This window comes from Oncorhynchus nerka, linkage group LG23 (genome assembly GCF_034236695.1).
Source record: "Oncorhynchus nerka isolate Pitt River linkage group LG23, Oner_Uvic_2.0, whole genome shotgun sequence".
NCBI lineage: Eukaryota > Metazoa > Chordata > Actinopteri > Salmoniformes > Salmonidae > Oncorhynchus > Oncorhynchus nerka.
This window is the reverse complement of record NC_088418.1, coordinates 30,151,618-30,175,886: the sequence shown is the minus strand read 5'-3', so window position 1 is coordinate 30,175,886 and position 24,269 is coordinate 30,151,618. Positions and strand designations below refer to the sequence as shown.

Here is a 24,269-nt window from a genome sequence, read left to right as displayed (position 1 = left end):
GTTATACATGTGACATGCATTTAAATTTGCCTGCATTAAAGTCGCCGGACACTAGGACTTCTGCTTCTGGATGAACATTTACTTGTTTGCTTATGGCCTTATACAGCTCATTGAGTGCGGTCTTAGTGCCAGCATCGGTTTGTCGTAGTTAATACAGCTAGGAAAAATATAGATCTCTCTTGGTAGGTAGTGTGGTCTACAGCTTTTCATGAGGTTCTCTACCTCAGGCAAGCAATACCTCCAGACTTCCTTAAAATTAGACATTGCGCACCAGCTGTTATTGCCAAATAGGCACACACCAACACTCCTCATCTTACCATTTCTGTGACTCTTGCTGGGTGAAGAAATATGCACCTCTTCCAGTTCACAGTGTTCCCTATGCGAAATCAGACCGACTAGCGCCACAAAACCAACCAGTGGCAATAATTATATTACACCCGGTTTTGTTAAGAAACCCCATAGACAATGCATGGGAAATGGTTTAGGGGCCTACCTCCCTGCCAGCCTTGTCTTTGTTTTACGCTCACCTGTAAACTCCACTCACTGACTTGTCACTCTAAGCTCTGCCCACTGAGCTTTCATCAAACCAATACATTTGATCTGCCAGTGCCCTGGGTGCGGAGTTGCCCTCAGAACATAACTGAACCAGTTAAACCCCTCTGGGCAGAATTCCAGGGCTCTTTCTCAATTATTCTTTCCTCAATTTCTTGTCCTCTCCTGGCACCATTGAAATGGTGGAAATCTGGTCACATTGGGGACACAGTGGATGCATAAAAGACACATTTTAATACCACGAGGAGACGCAGTAAACTGTGATCAGATCCTCTTTATCAAATCAGAAAAAAGGGCTAGAAGGACAATGAAGAGGGTGGCCAAATCAACAGGGTCATCTTGTATCTTTAAGGAAGAGATTTTATTGAATTACTTCATCACAAAGCACACAGTCCTCAGTATTATTTTGCGTTCAATGAGTAATCATCATTGATCATTCATAATGAAATCACATCTCCATCTTACCCACATCTGTTATGTATCATTGAAAACCAATATTTGTACTGCATTCTGTTTGATGTTCAGTACTTACTAGACTAATCTACTGTACACATTCTAGATTATTATAGAATGCGTGGCTCTGATAAATAGTATACATTTTCAAGACCATTACTCTCACATGCAAGTATTATATGCTTTTTCATGGTTGTTGCCACATTGCCAATTAGGATTATTATGCTCTACTACAGATCAAGATGGCATAGCCCTACTCACAATACAGGTGAATGCTCAATAGGAGTGTGTGGATGCATTAAGTTATTGAGCCTTATTTTGGCAGATTTCTGTGGAGTCTCTGAGGCTACAATCTGTTACCCTTCCATTTGGGACTTACAGTGTCTTAGCCGCCTGATCAACAACATTTGATTACCATGCTTTAGTTCGGCCAGTATCCACAATTCCCCATTGCACATAGCCTCTATTATAAATGATGTAAACAGGACAAGCTCATGCAATGAGGATGAAGGAATAATACACGTTTAAACTGTCCACAATTCAGCAATGTAATTTATACTTGATCTTGAGGTGACGGCAGCCAATACTTCTGATCCAACATGTAAAGGCAACGACAAGTCTCTTATTAAGAGTCTGTCAACCCAAACTGCTCCAAATGATTCCACCGTATTCACTTGAGTCACCACCGATAGCCGGTGTCCTCGTGGAAAGGTCCCATTCCCAAGTTCCCTCGTTTCCTTCTCCCCTCATCTCAATGTCAGTTTGTCACCCCCAACACCATCACTCTGGCAGCGGTAGTCTCTTGTGACTGTTAGCGTAAGCGCATCTGAGATTTGGTTCTGGCTTGTGGGATTACGGGAATGGTTGAACACAATGGCAGTAAAACACTTCAAAGTTCAAATCCGTTCCCATTATCTCAATGTCACCCGCTAGTTTCTAATGGCCTGGTTTTTAATTGTATTATATGCAATGGCCCCTCTGTAGCGCCAGGGAGTGTATGCTAGGTGGTTCGGGCCCAGCCAATAGGCACCCAGTGAACCTCTGTCTCAACCCTCTGCAAGATGTCCCGGAGTTCAACGCATGCACTGGCCAAGTCCTCCTTCACTAGTACCCGGTCCACCAGGTGGCCGTAGCGCTCGCCCATCAGCACGGCCGACTGCCTCATTTCCTGAAGGTCCTCCTCCTAACCATGGGGCAGAGAGAGATTCAGGACGATCAGATGTTTTTAAAAGCATTGGTTTTTACTGTTGCTACACACCTATGTATTATCAATAGGATGCGACTGCTATCCATACGAGGTTGCGTGTGTCCATAGGGTGAGTTTGACTTAAAGGTGTGGGTGGTCGATAGGATTGGTGGGTTTTCCATAGCATTGGTGTATTGATAGGGGGAATGTGTGTCTGGGGAAAAGGTTATGCCTATGTGTGTGGCTATGTGTTTGGTTTTTCCTGGTTATGCAACCTGATTAGGAAAAAACTCCTGTCCCTACTGTGTGTGTGTGTGTGTGTGTGTGTGTGTGTGTGTGTGTAACTCACAGTGATGCCTACACTGAGTGACGAAGAGGAGCCGTGACGTTTGCAGTGGCTCTCATGGATACGAGGCTTCACAAATATAACATAAGGCTTAAACTCAGCTGTCCATAGGATCTTCAGTGCCTGATGGAGAGCAGAACACATTACTCGTCATGATCGTCATCCTGGACGGCACAATACACATGGTTCGGGTTAACCTCAAATGGTTTACACAGAAACAGCCTGAGACACATGCACGTTGTGCCATAGTCGCAAACTTTTGTTGCATAACGTATAAACACTGCAAGTAGTAGTTTTGTTTTTTATTCAGTCGATTGTGTACACGTCACTGTACTTACAATATTTATGTGAATCTGTTGGTTGAGGTCAGTAGAGGAGGGTGGAGTAAGGAAAAGGGGAGGACCGTTCCATTCCAGCCGATACAATGAGCCCATCGTCCCTGATTTTTTCCCCTCCACTGGCTGAGATACATACATACCTCTGGTTGTACATCCACCAAGCAAATCTTATTTCGATCCAGCACACTGCGGATGGCCTCCAGACTGGTGCCATAGAAATGATCCTTGTACTCCCCATACTCTATAAAACTGAACAAACAAAACGTAGCCTAACACAATACAGTAGAAACAACATTTCTTTATTATTGATCGATACTAAGGGCTCTATTCAATCCGTACCGCTGAAGCGTTGCAGATTCCGCAATAGAAATGTTACGGTCATTTCCGATTGAGGCGGCATATGCAGTCTCAGCTATTGCGGGAACGTTGCCTTAAAATTTAAATCAGGATTTAACGCTGAACTTCCGCACATTGAATTGAGCCCAGAACCTTCCTTTATCTTTTTTAAAATGAGCTAATCTATATAATGTTAGTAGCATGAACTAACATGTTGCTCTGAATGTCAGCCTCAAAGGCCTGTTTAGTGATGAAGTTGTACTCCACTCCCTCCCTCTCGTGACTCTTCTTGGCTCTAGTGGTGTCTAGGGTGGAAAGGAAATTCACAGATACAATACCAAGAATAACATGGACACAATGCAACTTACTCTGTGTGTCTGTGTGTGAAATAAAGTCACTTGTGTGTGTGTGTGTGTGTGTGTGTGTGTGTGTGTGTGTGTGTGTGTGTGTGTGTGTGTGTGTGTGTGTGTGTGTGTGTGTGTGTGTGTGTGTGTGTGTGTGTGTGTGTGAAATGTAGTCGTGCGTGCGTGACTCACGCGGCACAGCCACACCAAAGTGGCAGGGATTCTCAGCGATCACCTTCTGTTTGAGCTCATTAATTCTGGCCCCAAGGGAACCTGTGGCCAGACAGACAATGATAGAACACCTTGTTTACCAACCGTCTGAACACTTGTCGTCAAGTCTACATTACATAGACAGACATGTTTACAGTGCAGATCAGTAGAGGCCAGTCCGGGTAGGAAGGACCTCCCTTGTAAATGAGACTCTCATGAAACAGGACTACCTTTCTAAATGTCTCTATAAGGGAGTGTGATAATGTCAGTAGCGGTCGGTGCCGTTGAAAATGAGGGAGGGCGATTATTGTTTTATGAGCATGGCCTTTTTTCTATTACAGCATATTGGATAACTGTCATTCATATTCCATTCACCCAGTTCAAAGTAACATCGATAGGTTTAGGCTACTACATGATACTCTAATTTTCCCTATACCTATCCTGAGGTTGCTAAAAACTAGCCTATAAATGAACGTTTACAACGTAGGTGCACAGGTCGAGAGAAAAATGTGAGTAATCAAGGTGACAGAGACACATTCAATACCGGTTTGCACACTCTTGTCTGTATCTAGCTGATCTAGGATGTAAAAATGTGTCCAACAGTTGCAAACGAGAGTTTCTATTGGACAAATTCAGGTATGTTTATCCCTGTTTGATTCTGTTTAAAGAAAGTTTTTCAACAGAATCAGCTGAAGGAATAGACCCCTGATCACACACAAACACCGTTCACTTACATAGCAGCCACATACAAACAGCATAATCACATAATTCCTTCTCGCATCTACGTGCTCCCCTCCTTTCACCTTTTCCCTTCGCTTGTGGACTTCAGTGCACAACAAATCAGCTGTCTGTGACCAGGCGAAAACACTGTTCCAAGCCAAACCTTCATATCATAACCGCTACACACAGCCTACATCATTGTCACCATATTCACTAACGCCATAGTCAACATAGCTACTATCGCGTTAGTAAACCCGCTACCATCATGCAGTACAGTGTACAGTCAAATGCTTACCTTGACTTGGAAAAGTTCCAGTGTTGGATAGCCATAACCAGCTAGCTAACATAGCATATTTTTCTTCGAGCCTGGTGTTTGAGTAAGCTAAACTAGCTAGCTGCATTCGCAAGCTAAGTGAAAGTGAAAAAGATACATTGCTCTCTCTTTTGCTCTCTCGCTTCTCCTTCATTTTTGAAGAGTTCAAAACTGTTCAACTATTGTCTTTCTCTCTCTTTGAGTCAACTACTCACCACATTTTATGAACTGCAGCAGCTAGCTAGCTGTAGCTTATGCTTTCAGTACTGATTCTGTGATTGTGTGGACAACATATCAGTTCATGCTGCAAGAGCTCTGATAGAGGACATCTTCCAACCTGGCAGTTGTCATAATTACTGTGTAAGTCTATGGAAGGGGGTGAGAACCATGAGCCTCCTAGGTTTTGTATTGAAGTCAATGTACCCAGAGGAGGACGGAAACTAGCAGTCCTCCGGCTACACCATGGTGCTACACTACAGAGTGCTGCTTAGGCTACTGTAGACCATTGCAAAACTGTGTGTTTTAATAAATTATTTGGTGACATTTGAATATTTTTAGTATAATTTTATCTAAAAAGGATAACTTTTGTAATGTAATTTTTATTTATTTTTATTATTCATGAAATTCACTGAGGAGGATGGTCCTCCCCTTCCTACTCTGAGGAGCCTCCACTGGGTATGTACATTTTTGATAAATTGTTGTAGGTATTAATAATGCTTACAACGACATGCACATGCAATTCAACCGATCAGCTAAGATTCCTCAATAAAACAATGGCAGTATATATTCAGTACCAGTCAAAAGTTTGGACCCACCTACTCATTCCAGGGTTTTTCTTTGTTTTTACTTTTTTCTACATTGTAGAGTAATAGTGAAGACATCAAAACTATGAAATAACACATGGAATCATGTAGTAACCAAAAAAGTGTTAAACAAATCAAAATATATTTTATTTTTGAGATTCTTCAAAGTAGCCACTCTTTGCCTTGATGACAGCTTTGCATACTCTTGGCATTCTCTCAAACAGCTTCACGAGGTAGTCACCTGGAATGCATTTCAATTAACAAGTGTGCTTTGTTAAAAGTTAATTTGTGGAATTTCTTTCCTTAATGTGTTTGAGCCAATCAGTTGTGTTGTGACAAGGTAGGGGGGTATACAGAAGATAGCCCTTTTTGGTAAAAAAAAAACATGTTTATATTATGGCAAGAACAGCTCAAATAAGCAAAAAGAACGACAGTCCATCATTACTTTAAGACATGAAGGTCAGTCAATTTTCAAGTGCAGTCGCAAATACCATCAAGTGCTATGATGAAATTGGTTATCATGAGAACCGCCACAGGAAAGGAAGCTCAGCAGAGTTACTTTTGCTGCAAAGGATAAGTTCATTAGAGTTAACTTCACCTTAGATTGCAGGCCAAATAAATGCTTCACAGAGTTCAAGTAACAGACACATATCAACAGCAACTGTTCAGAGGAGACTGCATGAATCAGGCCTTCATGGTCAAATTGCTGCAAAGACACCAATAAGAATAAAATACTTGCTTGGGCCAAGAAACACGAGCAATGGACATTAGACCGGTGGAAATCTGTCCTTTGGTCTGATGAGTCCAAATTTGAGATTTTTGGTTCCAACCGCCGTGTCTATGTGAGACGCAGAGTAGGAAATCAGATGACCTCCGCATGTGTGGTTCCCACCGTGAAGCATGGAGGAGGAGGTGTGATGCTGCTTTGCTGGTGACACTGTCATGATTTATTTAGAATTCAAGTGTTAACCAGCTTACCACACTGAACCAGCATGGCTACCACAACATTCTGCAGTGATACGCCATCCCATCTGTTTTGCACTTAGTGGGACTATAATTTGTTTTACAACAGGACAGTGACCCAAAACACACCTTCAGGCTGTGTAAGGGCTACTTGACCAAGAAGGAGAGTGATGGAGTGCTGCATCAGATGACCTGGCCTCCCCAATCACCTGACCTCAACCCAATTGAGACGGTTTGGGATGAGTTGGAGTGCAGAGTGAAGGAAAAGCAGCCAACAAGTGCTCAGCATATGTGGGAACTCCTTCAAGACAGTTGGAAAAGCATTCCTTATGAAGCTGAGAGAATGCCAAGAGTGTGCAAAGCTGTCATCAAGGTAAAGCGTGGCTACTTTGAAGAATATAAAATATATTTTGATTTGTTTAACACTTTTTTTGGTTACTACATGATTCCATTTGTGCTACTTCATAGTTTTGATGTCTTCACTATTATTCTACAAAGTACAAAACAGTAAAAAATAAAGAAACCCCTTGAATTAGTAGTGTCCAAACTTTTGACTGGTACTGTATATATAGAGAGTATATTTTTAACACAACTAGCTAACATTATGGATTGGTAAGTTCAGAAATGGTAAATCTTATACCTGTAGTTCAATATATCCCAATAGTCCACTTGACACTAATAAACTAAAAGAGCCCTCATGTCCTTTACCTATCAGCACCACTAGGCGAGGCCTCTCGCTGGGGCGGGGCTGGTAGCGTGTCACTTCCTCATAGATTAGGAAGTCCAGCAGGGCCGAGTCTGGAGTGCGAGGCTCTCCCGGTGACCCCTGTCGATCTTTTCTACTCAGACAGAAACTTCTGCGTAGACCAGCTGAGGTAACAGTCACACGAAAAGACAGACAAATATGAGGGACAGACAGATACAAAACGCAAGAAAGAGCACTTAACACTTTAGTCTGGGTGCCTAAAATGAACACTTCAACCTTTTTGCTGGGTGCCTGACTGTTTTTTAAATTAAATAACACAACATTGATGATTCATAATTTGCAAAAGCAGAGACAAACTAACACTCAGGCTAAATTCACAGTATAATTTAGAGAGAAGCTTTTTTCAGAAAAGGCTTCGAATCACAAAACGTTAGTTGTCTGATCAAAGGGCTCCAGATAAAATGATCAATTCCACTCTCCCAAAAAAATGTATGGAAGGAAAAAGCAACATAACACAACACTACGACGTGAATAAAAGTCTGTAATGATACCTGAGTACAAATCCCAGGAAAAAGCATGGCCACAGGAAGCAGGGGTCGCTTTACTCTTATTGGGAAAAACTACAACTAGCGTTAGACCACCACTCAACCAACCCCCATGTCTGATATGGTGCAGCAATCAGCTTGGTCGAGTTAGCCATGAGTCCAACGTAAGGCCTCTTTAAAGACAAGCACCAATAGACAAAAACACAAGAAGCACCTATAGCTTAAAGTATAAAATAACGGAAGCACTCTCTGTACACAATATAGTTTAAAGAAAGCTGCTCCTCTGCACAGTGAGGCGCAAACGCCAAGCACCACAAAAGTTCACAGCAATGGCGCTCAACAAAAGGCCACAAAGCATACTGAAAGTAGACAAGAAGCACACAATGCTAATAGCACTAACACATTGCTAACAGTTTGTTGAATTGGATGTGGATTATTTCCCCCATAGGAGCACAACTTTAATTCAACCAACCACAATTGAAACGGAATTGACCCAACTCTGTTCGAGAAACCAAAAAGGAGGTGGCAAAAGTGTTCAGCAGCATTAAGCCATAGTAAGACCCTTCTAACATAGTATAAAAGGTGGATCCTGTATTAGCAATTAGCAAAGCAGTAGAGATACTAGCTAGAAAGGTGGATGTGGGTTTGAGGACCGGGGAGTGCAGCAGAGTTGTCATATAGGCCACGTTCGAGGCCACCCACATTGCAGGTAACCACTTCAATATGATAATGTAATCTGATGCACAACTGCAATGGATATGATGTATTCAATCATCGGTTAATGTGTGCAGTGCGACTGCTTTGCAGGCGGTCTGCAACATGGCCATAGTCACAAGGAAGGGAAAGGTCAAGGTAAAGGAGATGTGGTGTGATGGAGATCTTGTAAATCTTCACTTAAACTCTCAAAAGCGGACTAGAGCTACATAGTAAAGACCTCATAAGGGTAAATAATGTTGTCATAATGCATTCATTTGAACAAAATTTGTTTCAACAGCCCACATCGACCTTTCAGTGAATGGATTAGCTTAGCCGCGAGGCTAGGTAAAGCATAGCTTTGGCGTCGGGGCTAAAAATGAAGCGTGTTGGCGAGTGGAGCTTAGTCCGTGATGCCCTCACCTATGTCTTGTCCACTCTGAGAGCCCTCACTGTCACAGTCTGCTGTAGGGAGGCAAGCAGGGAGAGAAGACAGGGTGAGAGGGGGAGGGTAAGGAGGGAAGGGGTGTGTGGACTGTGGAGATTTCTGAAGAGTCCAGGGGGGGTTAGGGTGGTAAAGCAAAGCAGGCAGGTGTGTTACAGGTATTGGGTCAAGGAAGGTAGGCAAAGAAAATAACATTCGACAAGTGTGTGTGTGTGTGTGTGTGTGTGTGTGTGTGTGTGTGTGTGTGTGTGTGTGTGTGTGTGTGTGTGTGTGTGTGTGTGTGTGTGTGTGTGTGTGTGTGTGTGTGTGTGTGTGTGTGCGCGCTCTCTCCAACTACCTCTTTCAGCCGGATCATCTGAGGTGAGCAGTAAGGGGGGGGGTAAAGATACTCAGACAGATAAAGATATGAGAGGACAGTTATATTACCCTTTGTTTGCCCACCTACAGATTTGTTGTCATATTTGCTTCCGAACTGGATAAAAGGATTAACCCTTGGAGGATCATTTTAAAATCCCTCCTCTCTTTTGATATCCTTAATCTTTTTTTTTATCTTTCTCTACAAAAAGCATACGAATTTCTAGAATGCAAATAATACAATGCAGACAAAACTGTTTTTTATTACTAATGGTGTAAAATATAAGTGATCCTTGGGAATCAGTGTATTGAGAGAGCTTACATGTGGGTGTTTTCGGTGATACAGGCGCCTGGTAAGTGCCCATCTTTATTCTGTATTTAAGACGCCTGGGAGAGGTGTAGATGGGATAAAAATCCCTCAAAGTTAAAGTAGACTCAGCAATTTGACATAATCATACACAGCGAGGTGACTTCTAACTTACAGAAAATCAACAATAACAAAATTCTAATCTGCCAAGACTAACACGACGGGCTCTTCCCAATATCATTGGCAATTATATCCCAACAGTGTTTGGAAAATGCAGAATACAAATCTATTCCTCAAATTAAAGGTAAATTCAGCAATAGGACATCATATACAGCAGGGCCCCTTAAGTAAGTTGTCCATTATTTTGTACTCTTTAAAGTTTAAACCAAAATCAGTCTTGCCTACCTCTCCTGAAACTGTGTAGAGGGGATTAGGGCGGCCCTCAGGTTGCTGTCGCCCACTCTCTTGGCCTGCCACCAGGTGGCATCGTCCTGGCTCACCACCTGCAGGATATCCCCCCGCTTGAAAGGAAGTCCCGCCTCCTGGCAGGGCGTGGCCTTGTCCTCAAAGGGGGTGTAGTCAAACAGGGCCCTCAGGTAGACCTAGTACAGGAAGAACAGGGTTCAATTCATGACAGGGGTCATTCTAAAGAGAAGAAGAGGTGCATCTCTCACCACAATTAAAATAGGTCTTATTTGAACTTAGGAGGAGATGGGTTTTTTAACCCCTTTTTCGTTTGCCCTTTAAACTCTCATCATATTGTTTTGTATTTTCTTGTGTGCCAATAAATAAATAGCATGAGCTGGCACACACCCAGAGAAAATGATTTTGTGTAGAGGTGCTGACTATATAAACTCCCAGTCATTTATTTATTGGGTAAAGCACCAATGTTTCGGCATCACTGTGCCTTCAAGTTGGTGTTTTACCCAATAAATTACTGGGAGTTTATATATCTTTTTTTAAAATTATAATTGCCAATAAAAAAATAAAAGCGTAGCATTCTGGCCATCACTGGCCTTCATAACGTTTTGACTGTCAATGGACTACGAACATCCCTCAGAATGTTCGTATTACATAGAAGTAGGCCTTGTAATTCCGTGGCTGGATACTCTCATAACAAATCCGGGTTGTGTTCAGCAGGGAGAAAACGTTTTCACACTACCTGAACTGGGGGCACTAAGAATGTACAGTTTCGGTGTCCCTCCTCACCTTGCTCTCCTTCAGCCTATCTTCCTCTGCAACGGCAGGGATGATCTTCAAAGTGATGGAGCCTTGTGACTGGGACTGGTTAAATAGAAGTCAGAAGGATAAAAGCATGAGGCTAAAATGACCTTGATAATCAATTACTGCAGTCGTCAATGAAAACAATGATAGCCTGTATAGTAGCTAGATTAGCGAGCATTCGAGCAAAGCTTTACACCTACCAGAATCTGACTGATCTCATCTGGTCTTTTGTGAATGATCAGGTTTCCGTTGACCTCTCGAAGTTCGTCTCCAACATGCACCAGACCTTGAGGCAAGCAGACAGATAGACAGACAGACATGAAACAACACAAGCAGTACCAGTCAGTCAAACACCAACATGTGCATTTACTTTCTAAAATATATGAGCTAAACAAAACACAGACACAGTCGATAACGTTTCCATGGCAATGGCAGTGACCAGCTTTGACTGCAACCCCTCTCAGTAATAATCTGCAAAATGCAATCTTGAGGCACATGCCTAATCTGAAGGATTTGATGTCTAGTCCATATAGAGTAGTGACTCGTTTGATTTCTGTGAGGCCATGACATATAATCCCTTCTCCTATCAGCATTTCAATATTTGTTCAACTTCAAATTTGGGTGTAAATCTGAAGGTCTTCCTTCTCTGTCTTCGGAATGTCGTGGTTGAGAGAGATGGACTTGCTGCGTTGAGTCATCCAGTTGACTTAAACCAAGAAGTTTGACTTTTGAGGTGAGGACTTTTTGACCATGAATAACCTTCATTATGTTGTAATAGGTTGAGATGCTGTAGGGTTGAGTTGAGTAAAGTGGAACTGTAGTTCCAGCCAGGCCTCATAGAATAGACCTAACATAGTCAATTTAAATCCGGCACGCTCAAATTAGTATGATATGATGCGTTTAGTATTGTTAGGTTCTAAATGAACCGTGTAAAAACTCACGGACGATTATTAAAGCTAAAACCTAGTTTATACATCCAAAGGGTCAGACAGCTGACCAGACAAAGACATGTTCCCACCAGTATATAAACCCTAATTTGGGTGAAATCTCCTCCTTCCCTCTAAACATTACATATTTATTTCTAGTCAGGAAGTTAAGTGATGGGGGTAATAAGCTCCCTTAATCTCGGCCCCCCAGTAACCGCAACCATTTGATTGCCTTTCCTTAACTCAGAACATTCCAAGCCCATGGCTCATATCCGACCTTAATTGACTCCACCGTACACATTCCTCCTACAGATAATCTTTTTCTTTTGGTTTCGAAACCAGACTGTGGCCCTTCTCATTTCCATAGGATACCTGATGGTTAACAGTATTTCAAGTTTAGAAGTCAGAACCCATCAGTATGGTTACATAAGACAGAAGGTTGCTTAAGGCTGGTTGGTCAGGATGGGTGGGCGTGTAATGCGAATGTCTAGCAACCCAAAGGTTCCGTGTTTGAATCTCCACACAGACAATTTAAGCATTTTAGCAACTTTGGAACTACTTGCTACTTTGTAGCTACTTTGCAACTACTTAGCATGTTAGCTAACCCTTTAGCCTAACTCCTAATCCTTTAACCTAACTCCTAACCCTAAACTTAACCCTAGCTAACGTTAGCCACCTAGCTAATGTTAGCCACAACAAAATGGAATTAGTAATTTTTTTTGTGCAAATTCGTTACAAATTGTACGAATTGCAATTCGTAACATATTGTACGAATTGTAATTCATAACTCATCATAGGATAGACATCCACACATTAATACATACGATACGAAATACTAATAAGTATCATGGGGCAGCAGGGTAGCCTGGTGGTTAGAGTGTTGGACTAGTAACCGGAAGGTTGCAAGTTCAAACCCCTGAGCTGACAAGGTACAAATCTGTCGTTCTACCCCTGAACAGGCAGTTAACCCACTGTTCCTAGGCCGACATTGAAAATAAGAATTTGTTCTTAACTGACTTGCCTAGTTAAATAAAGGTAAAATAAATAAAAATACTAATTGTAGTGTCTCGGATTTATATTTACTATGTTACGTCTACCCCTGAGTCCAGGTTGGTTGTTTATGAGGATGAAAAATGGAGGAGGCAGGGTGGTGTCGGTATGGGGAAGGATCTAAGATATGGTTGGTGCAGTACCATATGAGGGGTAGGGCATTGTTGTGGGAGTGAGGGTTTGTGCTGTGTGTGTACACGTGCTTACACATGCTGCTCTCTTACCACTGCGGTCCGCAGCCCCTCCCCTCATGATCCTGGCCACTAATACAGCCCCCGTCACTTCATCCCTGCGGATGGTCGCCCCCTGGAAAATTTCACCAGGTGATGCGCTTAATTATTGCTCCCACTTAACTAGCTCGCAGACACTTAACTAGCTCACAGACACTTAACTAGGTCACAGACACTTAACTAGCTCGCAGACACTTAACTAGCTCACAGACACTTAACTAGCTCACAGACACTTAACTAGGTCACAGACACTTAACTAGCTCGCAGACACTTAACTAGCTCGCAGACACTTAACTAGCTCACAGAAGACAATCGCAAAGCATGACACCTTCCTACTTATAGCCTTTCAAATTCTAAATGGTTGTGCATATTATATTTTAAATGTACCACTGGCCTCTCAAAATGAATTTCCATGAAATGAGGGTCAGAATGTCATGCTCCCACAATAAAGTATTTTAACGTATATTGTAAGCTAACGTAAATTGTACTGTATATTATATCATATCACATCATATCCTATCAAGACTCACCAGGGGCTCCTTGTTCTTCACCAACCGGACGATCTTCACAGACTCTTCCTCCAGCTCGTCGTCCACTTCGTCTGGCAGCGGGGGCAGCACGGGGTCAAAGTTCTTCTGGGCCACCGTGTCATGGGCTGCCAGGATAGCCTATAGGTCAAAGAGAGACAGACCATAGTGAGATGGTGCACATCCTAAACAATGACAATGATAATAAATATTTTGTTTCCACTAAAACTGAGTGGGACAGACAATCCATCAATTCAATGAGCAAGGCACGGAAAGAGAGAAAGGATGAAAGAGAGGCACAAAGAAATTGAGACTGAAGAACCTTGAGAAGAGATTGAAAGAGAGAGACAAAATCCCCCCAGGCTATTGTGCAAACGAGCTGGTATAATGAAGATATTACTATACTAATGTCATGAGCTGTGATTTCTTCCCTAGCTGTTTGAAATAAAAAGCCATTAAATTGAGCATAATGACCTTGATTAATGTGACTGAAGAGGACTGTCTGTTTTGCGTCTGAAATGGCACCCTATTCCCTACGTAGTGCACTCCTTTTCACAATATGTAAGGAATAGGGTGCCATTTGGGACTCATCCTGTGTCGGGGCTGTAAAAAGGCTTAGTGCTTGCTTTTGATGATGTTGAAGAGATAAAAAAACATGAGAGAGAGAGAGGGAGAGAGAGTGTGTGTGTGTGTGTGTGTGTGTGTGTGTGAGTGAGAGAGAGACATTTGTACCTTGAGATGAGGAGCACTCAGAAGCAGAAGCAGTTCCCTCTCATCACCTTCCATCGGTCCATTCTGAATCTCCTCGGCCAACTGTCAACCACAGCATTAGGATGTCATCATAAGTAGGCCTAAGACATATTGCTGGTGACTCAACACAACTGAATCTATCTTCCTCCATCTTCACTGACATTTATTAACTGGGTAGGTGACAGCAAAGTTCCAGGAGGCATCCACCATTTCTTCTTCACCTGCCCTGTGTTTTCAACTCAGTGGGTTGTGGATGTACTTACATCCTCTGCCAGACAGGAGGCGCTGTGGAGAACTGGAGTAGGGCTCTGTCGCTCATACTGCCGCAACTTCTCATGGATCTGTGGTACAACACATCAGAGGCTGGTGGGAGGAGCTATAGGAGGACGGGCTCATAGTAATGGCTGAAATGGTATCAAACACATCAAGCATATGGAAACCACGTTTGACTTTGTTCCGTTAATTCAATTCCAGACATTACAACGAGCCCGTCCTCCTATACCTCCTCCCACCAGCCTTCTCTGCAACACATATAGCATGAAGATCAAATTCAGCCGGACTTGCCTATAAGACCTGAAGACTTAGCTCCCAGAGCCTAGGCTACACAGCATTAACACAACTTTGAACCCAGTGGGTTACATAAGGGGGACAAATCTTTAGGGTTGTACCTTCATCAGATACGCCAGGCTCTTCTCGCTGAAGACATCCTTGAGGAACACCAGGTCTTCTTTGTGTTTGGCATCAGGGTGGAGCTGAGAGGTGAGAAGGGCCAGAGTCTCATGCAACCCTACAGTGAGAAAAGCATGATGCCATTACAGGGCAACAGTGGTGGAAAAAGTACCCAATTGTCATGCTTGAGTAAAAGTAAAGATACCTTTAATAGAAAATGACTCAAGTAAAAGTAAAAGTCACCCAGTAAAATACTACTTGAGTTAAAAGTCTAAAAGTATTTGGTTAAAAATATACTTAAGTATCAAAAGTAAAAGTAATTAATTTATTCAAATTTCTTATATTATTAAGCAAACCAGACCGTGAAATGTTCTTGTTTTTAAAAATTTACGGGTAGCCAGGGCCACACTCCAACATTCAGACATAATTTACAATTGAAGCATGTGTGTTTAGTGAGTCTGCCGGATCAGAGGCATTAGGGATGGCCAGGGATGTTCTCTTGATAAGTGTGTGAATTAGACCATTCTTCGTGTCCTGCTAAGCATTCGAAATGTAACGAGTACTTTTGGATGTCAAGGAAAATGTATGGAGTAAAAAGTATAATATTTTCTTAAGGAATGTAGTGAAGTAAAAGTAGTCAAATGTATAAATAGTAAAGTAAAGTACAGATACCAAAAAAAACGACTTAAGTCAAAATACTTTAAAGTACTACTTAAGTACTTTACACCACTGCAGGGCAAGCACACTACCTCCTCTGCCATCAAGGTGAAAACCTCTTGGCAGAGGCTGTACTACCTTATAGGCCTTTTCATATTGCATGCTGTAGCCCAGTGCGACCCACAATTAATATTCAAATTAGGGGACAACAGAACTCTGTGATTGGCTGGCCCCAAAAAGCTGGTACTAAGAAGAGCACTCTTAGCTCCCAAGTGGCAGGGGGCTCCCGAGTGGTGCAGCGGTCTAAGGCACTGCATCTCAGTGCAAGAGGCGACACTACAGTCACTGGTTTAAATCCAGGCTGAATCACATCCAGCCAGGGTTTGTTCTTAACTGACTTGCCAAGTTAAATAAAAAATAACGTAGTAACATGAACATTATACATGAGTCTTAGCCATATGTCTGCCCTTACCTGTGCTTCCAGAGAGTTGAGGCATGGCTTCAATCATTTAGAAGCTGGAAGGGCCAGCTAGTGTAGACTCAGGATGGACAGAAAAGGAAGATAGAGTTGCTGGAGCTTCTTTCTCTGCCTCCTTTTTCTTATTATCCAGATTTATACCCCGGCTGTCAATCCTACAGGAAAAAACAACAACAACAAAACAAACTGCTAGGTCTTCTTAAATGTAACTAAATGTAATCGAAAATGTAATCTACGTAAACCCCAAAAGTAATTATTGAGCCATTAACAATAGTAATGTTGCATACTCCAAGAAAGGATCAAATCTCACCTTTCTGGTAAAACAAAATGTAAAAAATTAGTGTAGTCATTTTTGAGGACCCCAAGCTCAAGTACAAAGTACAAATATGAAATATTTTATATGATGTATTTCCTATTCAACAAAATGAATTATGCTTGAAAATACATTTTTTTCTAAATATAGTATAATACATTTCTAAAACGACTAACTATAATATTTCACCTTCCTGTAAAATACATCATTTGTGTATTTAGTGTTAGAGGAAAATGTGCATTCTTTCTAAAGGTCTCTTGATCAAAAAGTCTGCCCCCATCGCTGTGACCTTCTCACAGAACTCAAGCTTGGCATCCTGGCATTCATCTCATATTAATCTTCTCCGTCTATGACAAATGACTGACACTTATGTAGTTCTGTCCTTGAGCTGTTCTTGTCTATTAATGTTCTGTATTATGTTTCATGTTCTGTGTGGACCCCAGGAAGAGTAGCTGCTGCTTTCGCAACAGCTAATGGGGATCCTAATAAAATACCTAAAATAACAAATACTAAACAACGTGTTTGTTTGAAATCATTGAATTACTTTAGATTACTGGCTATAAATCGATCCACAGTGCTACAGTGATGAAACCACTCTCTCCTGATGTGTTACGATGTAAGGATTCTAGGCATGAGTGGCGGCAGGTAGCTTAGTGGTTAGGGCGTTGGACCAGTAACCGAAAGTTTGCTAGATCGAATCCCTAAACTGACAAGGTAAAACACCTGTGGTTTTGCTCCTGAACAAGGCAGTTAACCCCACTGTTCCTAGGCTGTCATTGTAAATAAGAAATTGTTGTTAGTGGCAATGACGTAGGAGGAGTTGATGGACAGTCGGAAGAGCAAATGAAATGGTAGGAGGGACATCCCAGCTTCAAGTGGTGTCAGATTTCACATTCTGCTCCACACAGGCAGAAGATACATACTCTTGTGTCCATGAGAATCAGGGCTACTGCTCAACGCACATATCGATTTATAAGCGAAAATGTCGATGAGAACCGGTACTCGACCACGCAGGTCCCCAAAATAGGGGACTTTACTTTGTAACCAGTTTTTTTTTATCTTAATACTAAGAGTTAAAGGTCCAATGCAGTTTTTTTATTTATTTTTTTAGCTCAATATCAAAATCATTTCTGGGTAACATATTCTTAAACAAGAATATTCTAGGACTTTCTGGGAGTGGTCTGAGTGGGGAGGGGGAAACTGAAAATTAGATGTTATTGGCAGAGAGGTTTGGAACTCTCTTATTGGTCAAATTTACTGCATGGGGATGTCACCCCATGGAAGGCCAAAACTCGGTCTCTCCTTCAGTGAAGGCGGTCTCTCCTTCACTGCAGCCGAGGTGAGTAAGACATTTAAACGTGTTAACCCTCGCAAGGCTGCAGGCCCAGACGGCATCCCCAGCCGCGCCCTCAGAGCATGCGCAGACCAGCTGGCCGGTGTGTTTACGGACATATTCAATCAATCCCTATACCAGTCTGCTGTTCCCACATGCTTCAAGAGGGCCACCATTGTTCCTGTTCCCAAGAAAGCTAAGGTAACTGAGCCAAACGACTACCGCCCCGTAGCACTCACTTCCGTCATCATGAAGTGCTTTGAGAGACTAGTCAAGGACCATATCACCTCCACCCTACCTGACACCCTAGACCCACTCCAATTTGCTTACCGCCCAAATAGGTCCACAGACGATGCAATCTCAACCACACTGCACACTGCCCTAACCCATCTGGACAAGAGGAATACCTATGTGAGAATGCTGTTCATCGACTACAGCTCGGCATTCAACACCATAGTACCCTCCAAGCTCGTCATCAAGCTCGAGACCCTGGGTCTCGACCCCGCCCTGTGCAACTGGGTACTGGACTTCCTGACGGGCCGCCCCTAGGTGGTGAGGGTAGGCAACAACATCTCCTCCCCGCTGATCCTCAACACTGGGGCCCCACAAGGGTGCGTTCTGAGCCCTCTCCTGTACTCCCTGTTCACCCACGACTGCGTGGCCACGCACGCCTCCAACTCAATCATCAAGTTTGCGGACGACACAACAGTGGTAGGCTTGATTACCAACAACGACGAGACGGCCTACAGGGAGGAGGTGAGGGCCCTCGGAGTGTGGTGTCAGGAAAATAACCTCACACTCAACGTCAACAAAACTAAGGAGATGATTGTGGACTTCAGGAAACAGCAGAGGGAACACCCCCCTATCCACATCGATGGAAAAGTAGTGGAGAGGGTAGCAAGTTTTAAGTTCCTCGGCATACACATCACAGACAAACTGAACTGGTCCACTCACACAGACAGCATCGTGAAGAAGGCGCAGAAGCGCCTCTTCAACCTCAGGAGGCTGAAGAAATTTGGCGTGTCACCAAAAGCACTCACAAACTTCTACAGATGCACAATCGAGAGCATCCTGGCGGGCTGTATCACCGCCTGGTACGGCAACTGCTCCGCCCTCAACCGTAAGGCTCTCCAGAGGGTAGTGAGGTCTGCACAACGCATCACCGGGGGCAAACTACCTGCCCTCCAGGACACCTACACCACCCAATGTTACAGGAAGGCCATAAAGATCATCAAGGACATCAACCACCCGAGCCACTGCCTGTTCACCCCGCTATCATCCAGAAGGCGAGGTCAGTACAGGTGCATCAAAGCTGGGACCGAGAGACTGAAAAACAGCTTCTATCTCAAGGCCATCAGACTGTTAAACAGCCACCACTAACATTGAGTGGCTGCTGCCAACACACTGACACTGACACTGACTCAACTCCAGCCACTTTAATAATGGGAATTGATGGGAAATGATGTAAATATATCACTAGCCACTTTAAACAATGCTACCTTATATAATGTTACTTACCCTACATTATTCATCTCATATGCATACGTATATACTGTACCCTATATCATCGACTGCATCCTTATGTAATACATGTATCACTAGCCACTTTAACTATGCCACTTTGTTTACATACTCATCTCATATGTATATACTGTACTCGATACCATCTACTGTATCTTGCCTATGCTGCTCTGTACCATCACTCATTCATATATCCATATGTACATATTCTTTATCCCCTTACACTGTTTATAAGGCAGTAGTTTTTGAATTGTTAGTTAGATTACTTGTTGGTTATTACTGCATTGTCGGAACTAGAAGCACAAGCATTTCGCTACACTCGCATTAACATCTGCTAACCATGTGTATGTGACAAATACAATTTGATTTGATTTGGGATTTGATTTGAACTCCATCCCAGGCTGAAATGTCAGGTAGTCTTTGTTAAACAGCTCTTACACTAAAAAGGCATTATCATTATTTTGACAATTTCACAGTGTTATTTCACACCATAAAATCACATTTTTGACTGCACTGGACCTTTAATGTGCTGTGTTCGGCTTCTTGATGAAGTGCGGCCAGCAGAGCTGATCGGGAATGGGAAATCTTTTACACCTGTGCATCAATATGGCTGACTGTGGAGTCATGGGAAGTGTAGTGTGGGTTTTCTAACAGTGAGAGACATCATTTCCCTAAGGCTGCACCTGTTGACATAGTTATGGACTTATGATTGAAATGGACATACCAATTAAAATACTGTACAGTACTCACTTCTCATCCCTCACAGGCATAGGCGCACAATAGCTCTGTTTCGATATCCACACTAGCATACTACTTAGAATTAAACAATGTAATGTGCATGCATCATCCAAAGTAGTATGCTAATATAGACACTGGAGCGTAGCCATTTCCTCACGCGCGACATAGTCAACCTGAGAAATAAGTGTGGGAGGTCAGGAAACTCCTTACCACCTTCTTTCATGGAAACATCAGTCCATTCTCCATCATACAGCCCGCAGTGATTGACACTAACTCTGTGTGTGTGTGTGTGTGTGTGTGTGTGTGTGTGTGTGTGTGTGTGTGTGTGTGTGTGTGTGTGTGTGTGTGTGTGCGTGTGTGTGTGTGTGAGAGAGAGTGACACCACCTCGTGATGAACCAAAAAAAGCCGTTGGAAACTGTTACTATTCCCTGTTACGTATATGGTTGACCTTTCTTATCTGTTAATAATATTTCATTTATTTGAACATTAAAGGCTCTGGTTTACTACGGTGTACCTAAAAAATACATTGAGGACAATATACAATAAAGCCTAAAGGCTTATTTTCATTGTGGTCCTCTAAATACCAAATTGCCACATTAACGTTTTTGGCTGATTTGTATGTGTTATCTATCCTTGGTAATCATGTGTGTAATCCTATAGATGGTGATGAAAAAACTGTAGAAAACGACACCATGACATCTTTTCCCACCATGGAAAATGACTCACAGATAACAGAAGGGCGCTCTGTGCATGTGTGTGTGTGTGTGTGTGTGTGTGTGTGTGTGTGTGTGTGTGTGTGTGTGTGTGTGTGTGTGTGTGTGTGTGTGTGTGTGTGTGTGTGTGTGTGTGTGTGTGTGTGTGTGTGTGTGTGTGTGTGTGTGTGTGTGTGTGTGTGTGTGAAAGAGGGAGAGAGATTGTGTTTGTGTGTGTGCATGTGTGTGACGGAAGGTGTGTGTGTGTAACCTGCATTACGTGATTATCCTGTACTATAAACAAAAGCACGCATCAATCTTATCCATTAACTTACAAACCCAAACAACATAATCATACAAATGAAAAGTTTAATCCAAACAACATGATGATTGCATGCCTGCACCATACATGTCACGATCCTCTTCCCGTAAATGACTGGACCAAAGCGCAGCGTGATACGTGTCCATGATATTTTATTGAATTAGAGCACTTGAACAAAAAAATAACAAATAGGAAAACGAACAGTTCTGTAAGGAAACTAAACTATACAGAAAACAACTACCCACAAAAACCCTGTGGGGAAAAGCTACCTAAGTATGTTTCCCAAATCAGAGACAACGATAGACAGCTGTCCCTGATTGAGAACCATACCCGGCCAAAACAAAGAAATACAAAAACATAGAAAAAGGAACAAAGAATGCCCACCCAAAATCACACCCTGACCAAACCAAAGTAGAAATATAAAAAGCTCTAAGGTCAGTGCGTGACAGTACCCCCCCCCCCCCAAAGGAGCGGACTCCGGCCGCAAAACCTGAACCTATAGGGGAGGGTCTGGGTGGGCATTTTTCCGCGGTGGCGGCTCTGGTGAGGGACATAGACCCCGCTCCACCTCTGGCTTGGCCCACTTAGGTGGCACCTCTAGAGCGAGAACCCTCTCCGCCAACCCCGGGGACCCTCATAGCGGGCCCCGGACTGAAGGGCGCCTCCGGAGGCTCCGGACTGAAGGGCGCCTCCGGAGGCTCCGGACTGAAGGGCGCCTCCGTAGGCTCCAGACTGAAGGGCGCCTCTCGAAGCTCCGGACTGAAGGGCGCCTCTGGAAGCTCCGGACTGAAGGGCGCCTCTGGAAGCTCCGGACTGAAGGGCGCCTCTGGAAGCTCCGGACTGAAGGGCGCCTCCGGAGGCTCCGGACTGAAGGGCGCCTCTGGAGGCTCCGGACTGAAGGGCGCCTCTGGAGGCTACGGACTGAAGGGTGCCTCTGGAGGCTCCGGACTGAAAGGCCCCTCTGGAGGGAGGAGACGCAGAGACAGCCTGGTGCGTGGGGCTGCCACAGGGCCCACCAGGCTGGGGAGACCTGCAAGAGGCCTGGTGCGTAGAGGAAGGACTGGATGAACCGGGCTGTTGGGGAGCACTGGAGCCCTGGTGTGCAGCCTTGGCACCACTAATCCAGGCTGAATGCCCACTTTAGCCCCTCCAGAGTGCAGGCACAGGTCGAACCGGGCTGTGGGGGAGCACTGGAGATCTGGGGGTTAACGCTCGCACCTCTCCATTAGGCTCAATGCCCACATTCATTGAACTGAACCTTCCCAGCACCCCAGAGACACAGTACACAGAGCCGGCGCATACCTTTGGCCGAAACGGCGCACCGGAGACCAAACGCGCTGAGCTGGCACAATCCGCCCCTGCTGGATGCCCACTCTCGCATGGCACTTGCGGGGGGCTGGCATGTAGCGCTCCGGGCTATGAGCGCGCACTGGAGACACTGTGCGCTTCACCGCATAACACAGTGCCTGACCAGTACCACGCTGCTCCCGGTAAGCATGGGGAGTTGGCTCAGGTCTATCGCCTGACTCCGCCAATCTCCCCGTGTGCCACCCCCCCAAAAATGGGGGGCTGCCTCTCGTGCCTGCTGCGCTGCCTTGCCTCATATCGCCGCCTCTCATCTTTAGCTGCCTCCATTTCTTCTTGCGGGAGGCGATATTCCCCAGCCTTTCTCCAGGGTCCCTGTCCGTCCAATATCTCCTCCCATGTCCAGGAGTCCTGAACCCTCTGCTCCCTGTTACCACGCTGCTTGGTCCGTTTGTGGTGGGTAGTTCTGTGGGTAATACCTATGTGAGAATGCTGTTCATCGACTACAGCTCAGCATTTAACACCATAGTACCCTCCAAACTCGTCATCAAGCTTGAGACACTGGGTCTCAACCCCGCCCTGTGCAACTGGGTCCTGGACTTCCTGACGGGCCGCCCCCAGGTGGTGAGGGTAGGAAACAACATCTCCACCCCGCTGATCCTCAACACTGGGGCCCCACAAGGGTGCATTTTCAGCCCTCTCCGGAACTCCCTGTTCACCCACGACTGCGTGGCCATGCACGCCTCCAACTCAATCATCAAGTTTGCAGACGACACTAAAGTGGTAGGTTTGATTACCAACAACAACGAGACGGCCTACAGGGAGGAGTTGAGGGCCCTCAGAGTGTGGTGTCAGGAAAATAACCTCACACTCAATGTCAACAAAACAAAGGAGATGATCGTGAACTTCAGGAAACAGCAGAGGGAGCAGCCCCCTAACCATCGACGGGACAGTAGTGGAGAGGGTGGAAAGTTTTGAATTCCTCGGCGTACACATCACTGACAAACTGAAATGGTCCACCCACACAGACAGCGTGGTTAAAAACCTCTTAAAGAGGCTACAAATTTTTTCAGCCTTTTGTAAAAAATCGCACAAAATTCCAACGTCCTGCTACTCATGCCAGGAATATAGTATATGCATATGATTAGTATGTGTGGATAGAAAACACTCTGAAGTTTATAAAACTGGTTAAGTCATGTCTGTGACTATACCAGAACGTGTGTAGGAGGCAAAATCCCAAGGAAAACTGTTCACAAAAAACACAAAAAAATATCCCTCTGCCAGTCTCTGTATTGTCTATGGCAAGGGAAAATAGATAGCGTCCAGTTTACAGTTCCTACAGCTTCCACACGATGTCGCCAGTCTTGGCAATTAGGTTGAAGTTAATCCTTGGTGAAATGAGAAATAGGCACTTCCTGTCGTCGAGTACACCGGAGGAAGTTATGAAAGGGAGAATATGGACCATGATTTCAAGACTTGCTGCTATTGAATACAGATCGCCCCGTGATCAATTTGATCGATTATTAACGTTTACTAATACCTAAAGTTGGATTACAAAAGTAGTTTGAAGTGTTTTGTCAAAGTTTATAGGCAACTTTTTTAATTAAAAAAAATTACGTTGCGTTTTGGAAAGCAGTTTTTTCCTGGATCAGACCGGCTTCATAAATGGACATTTTGGGTATACATGGACGGATTTAATCGAAAAAAAGACCCAATTGTGATGTTTATGGTACATATAGGAGTGCCAATAAAGAAGCTCGTCAAAGGTAATGAATGTTTTACATTTTATTTCTGCGTTTTGTGTAGCGCCGGCTACGCTAATTATTTTGTTTACGTCCCCTTTGGGTATTTCGGGGGTTGCATGCTATCAGATAATAGCTTCTCATGCTTTCGCCGAAAAGCATTTTAAAAATCTGACA

At 43.8% G+C, this 24,269-nt stretch overlaps 1 protein-coding gene across 1 annotated transcript in view; it reads right to left on the bottom strand.

Moving 5' to 3' along the window:
- Positions 1–909: 909 nt before the first annotated feature.
- LOC115106688 (MAGUK p55 subfamily member 3-like) overlaps positions 910–24,269 on the bottom strand; it is a 31,158-nt gene continuing 7,798 nt past the window's right edge. Inside the window, exons 3-21 of the mRNA XM_065008039.1 lie at positions 16,120–16,280; positions 14,990–15,108; positions 14,585–14,662; positions 14,304–14,384; positions 13,575–13,712; positions 13,039–13,120; positions 11,039–11,124; positions 10,824–10,898; positions 10,020–10,216; positions 9,630–9,694; positions 9,291–9,308; positions 8,932–8,973; positions 7,822–7,896; positions 7,273–7,434; positions 3,748–3,828; positions 3,423–3,516; positions 3,016–3,124; positions 2,541–2,660; positions 910–2,188 (exon numbers count right to left, since the gene is read on the bottom strand). Of these exons, the coding sequence (XP_064864111.1) occupies positions 2,006–2,188; positions 2,541–2,660; positions 3,016–3,124; positions 3,423–3,516; positions 3,748–3,828; positions 7,273–7,434; positions 7,822–7,896; positions 8,932–8,973; positions 9,291–9,308; positions 9,630–9,694; positions 10,020–10,216; positions 10,824–10,898; positions 11,039–11,124; positions 13,039–13,120; positions 13,575–13,712; positions 14,304–14,384; positions 14,585–14,662; positions 14,990–15,108; positions 16,120–16,156 (1,842 nt within the window). The 5' untranslated portion in view covers positions 16,157–16,280 and the 3' untranslated portion in view covers positions 910–2,005. The remainder of the gene's footprint in view (positions 2,189–2,540; positions 2,661–3,015; positions 3,125–3,422; positions 3,517–3,747; positions 3,829–7,272; positions 7,435–7,821; positions 7,897–8,931; positions 8,974–9,290; positions 9,309–9,629; positions 9,695–10,019; positions 10,217–10,823; positions 10,899–11,038; positions 11,125–13,038; positions 13,121–13,574; positions 13,713–14,303; positions 14,385–14,584; positions 14,663–14,989; positions 15,109–16,119; positions 16,281–24,269) is intronic.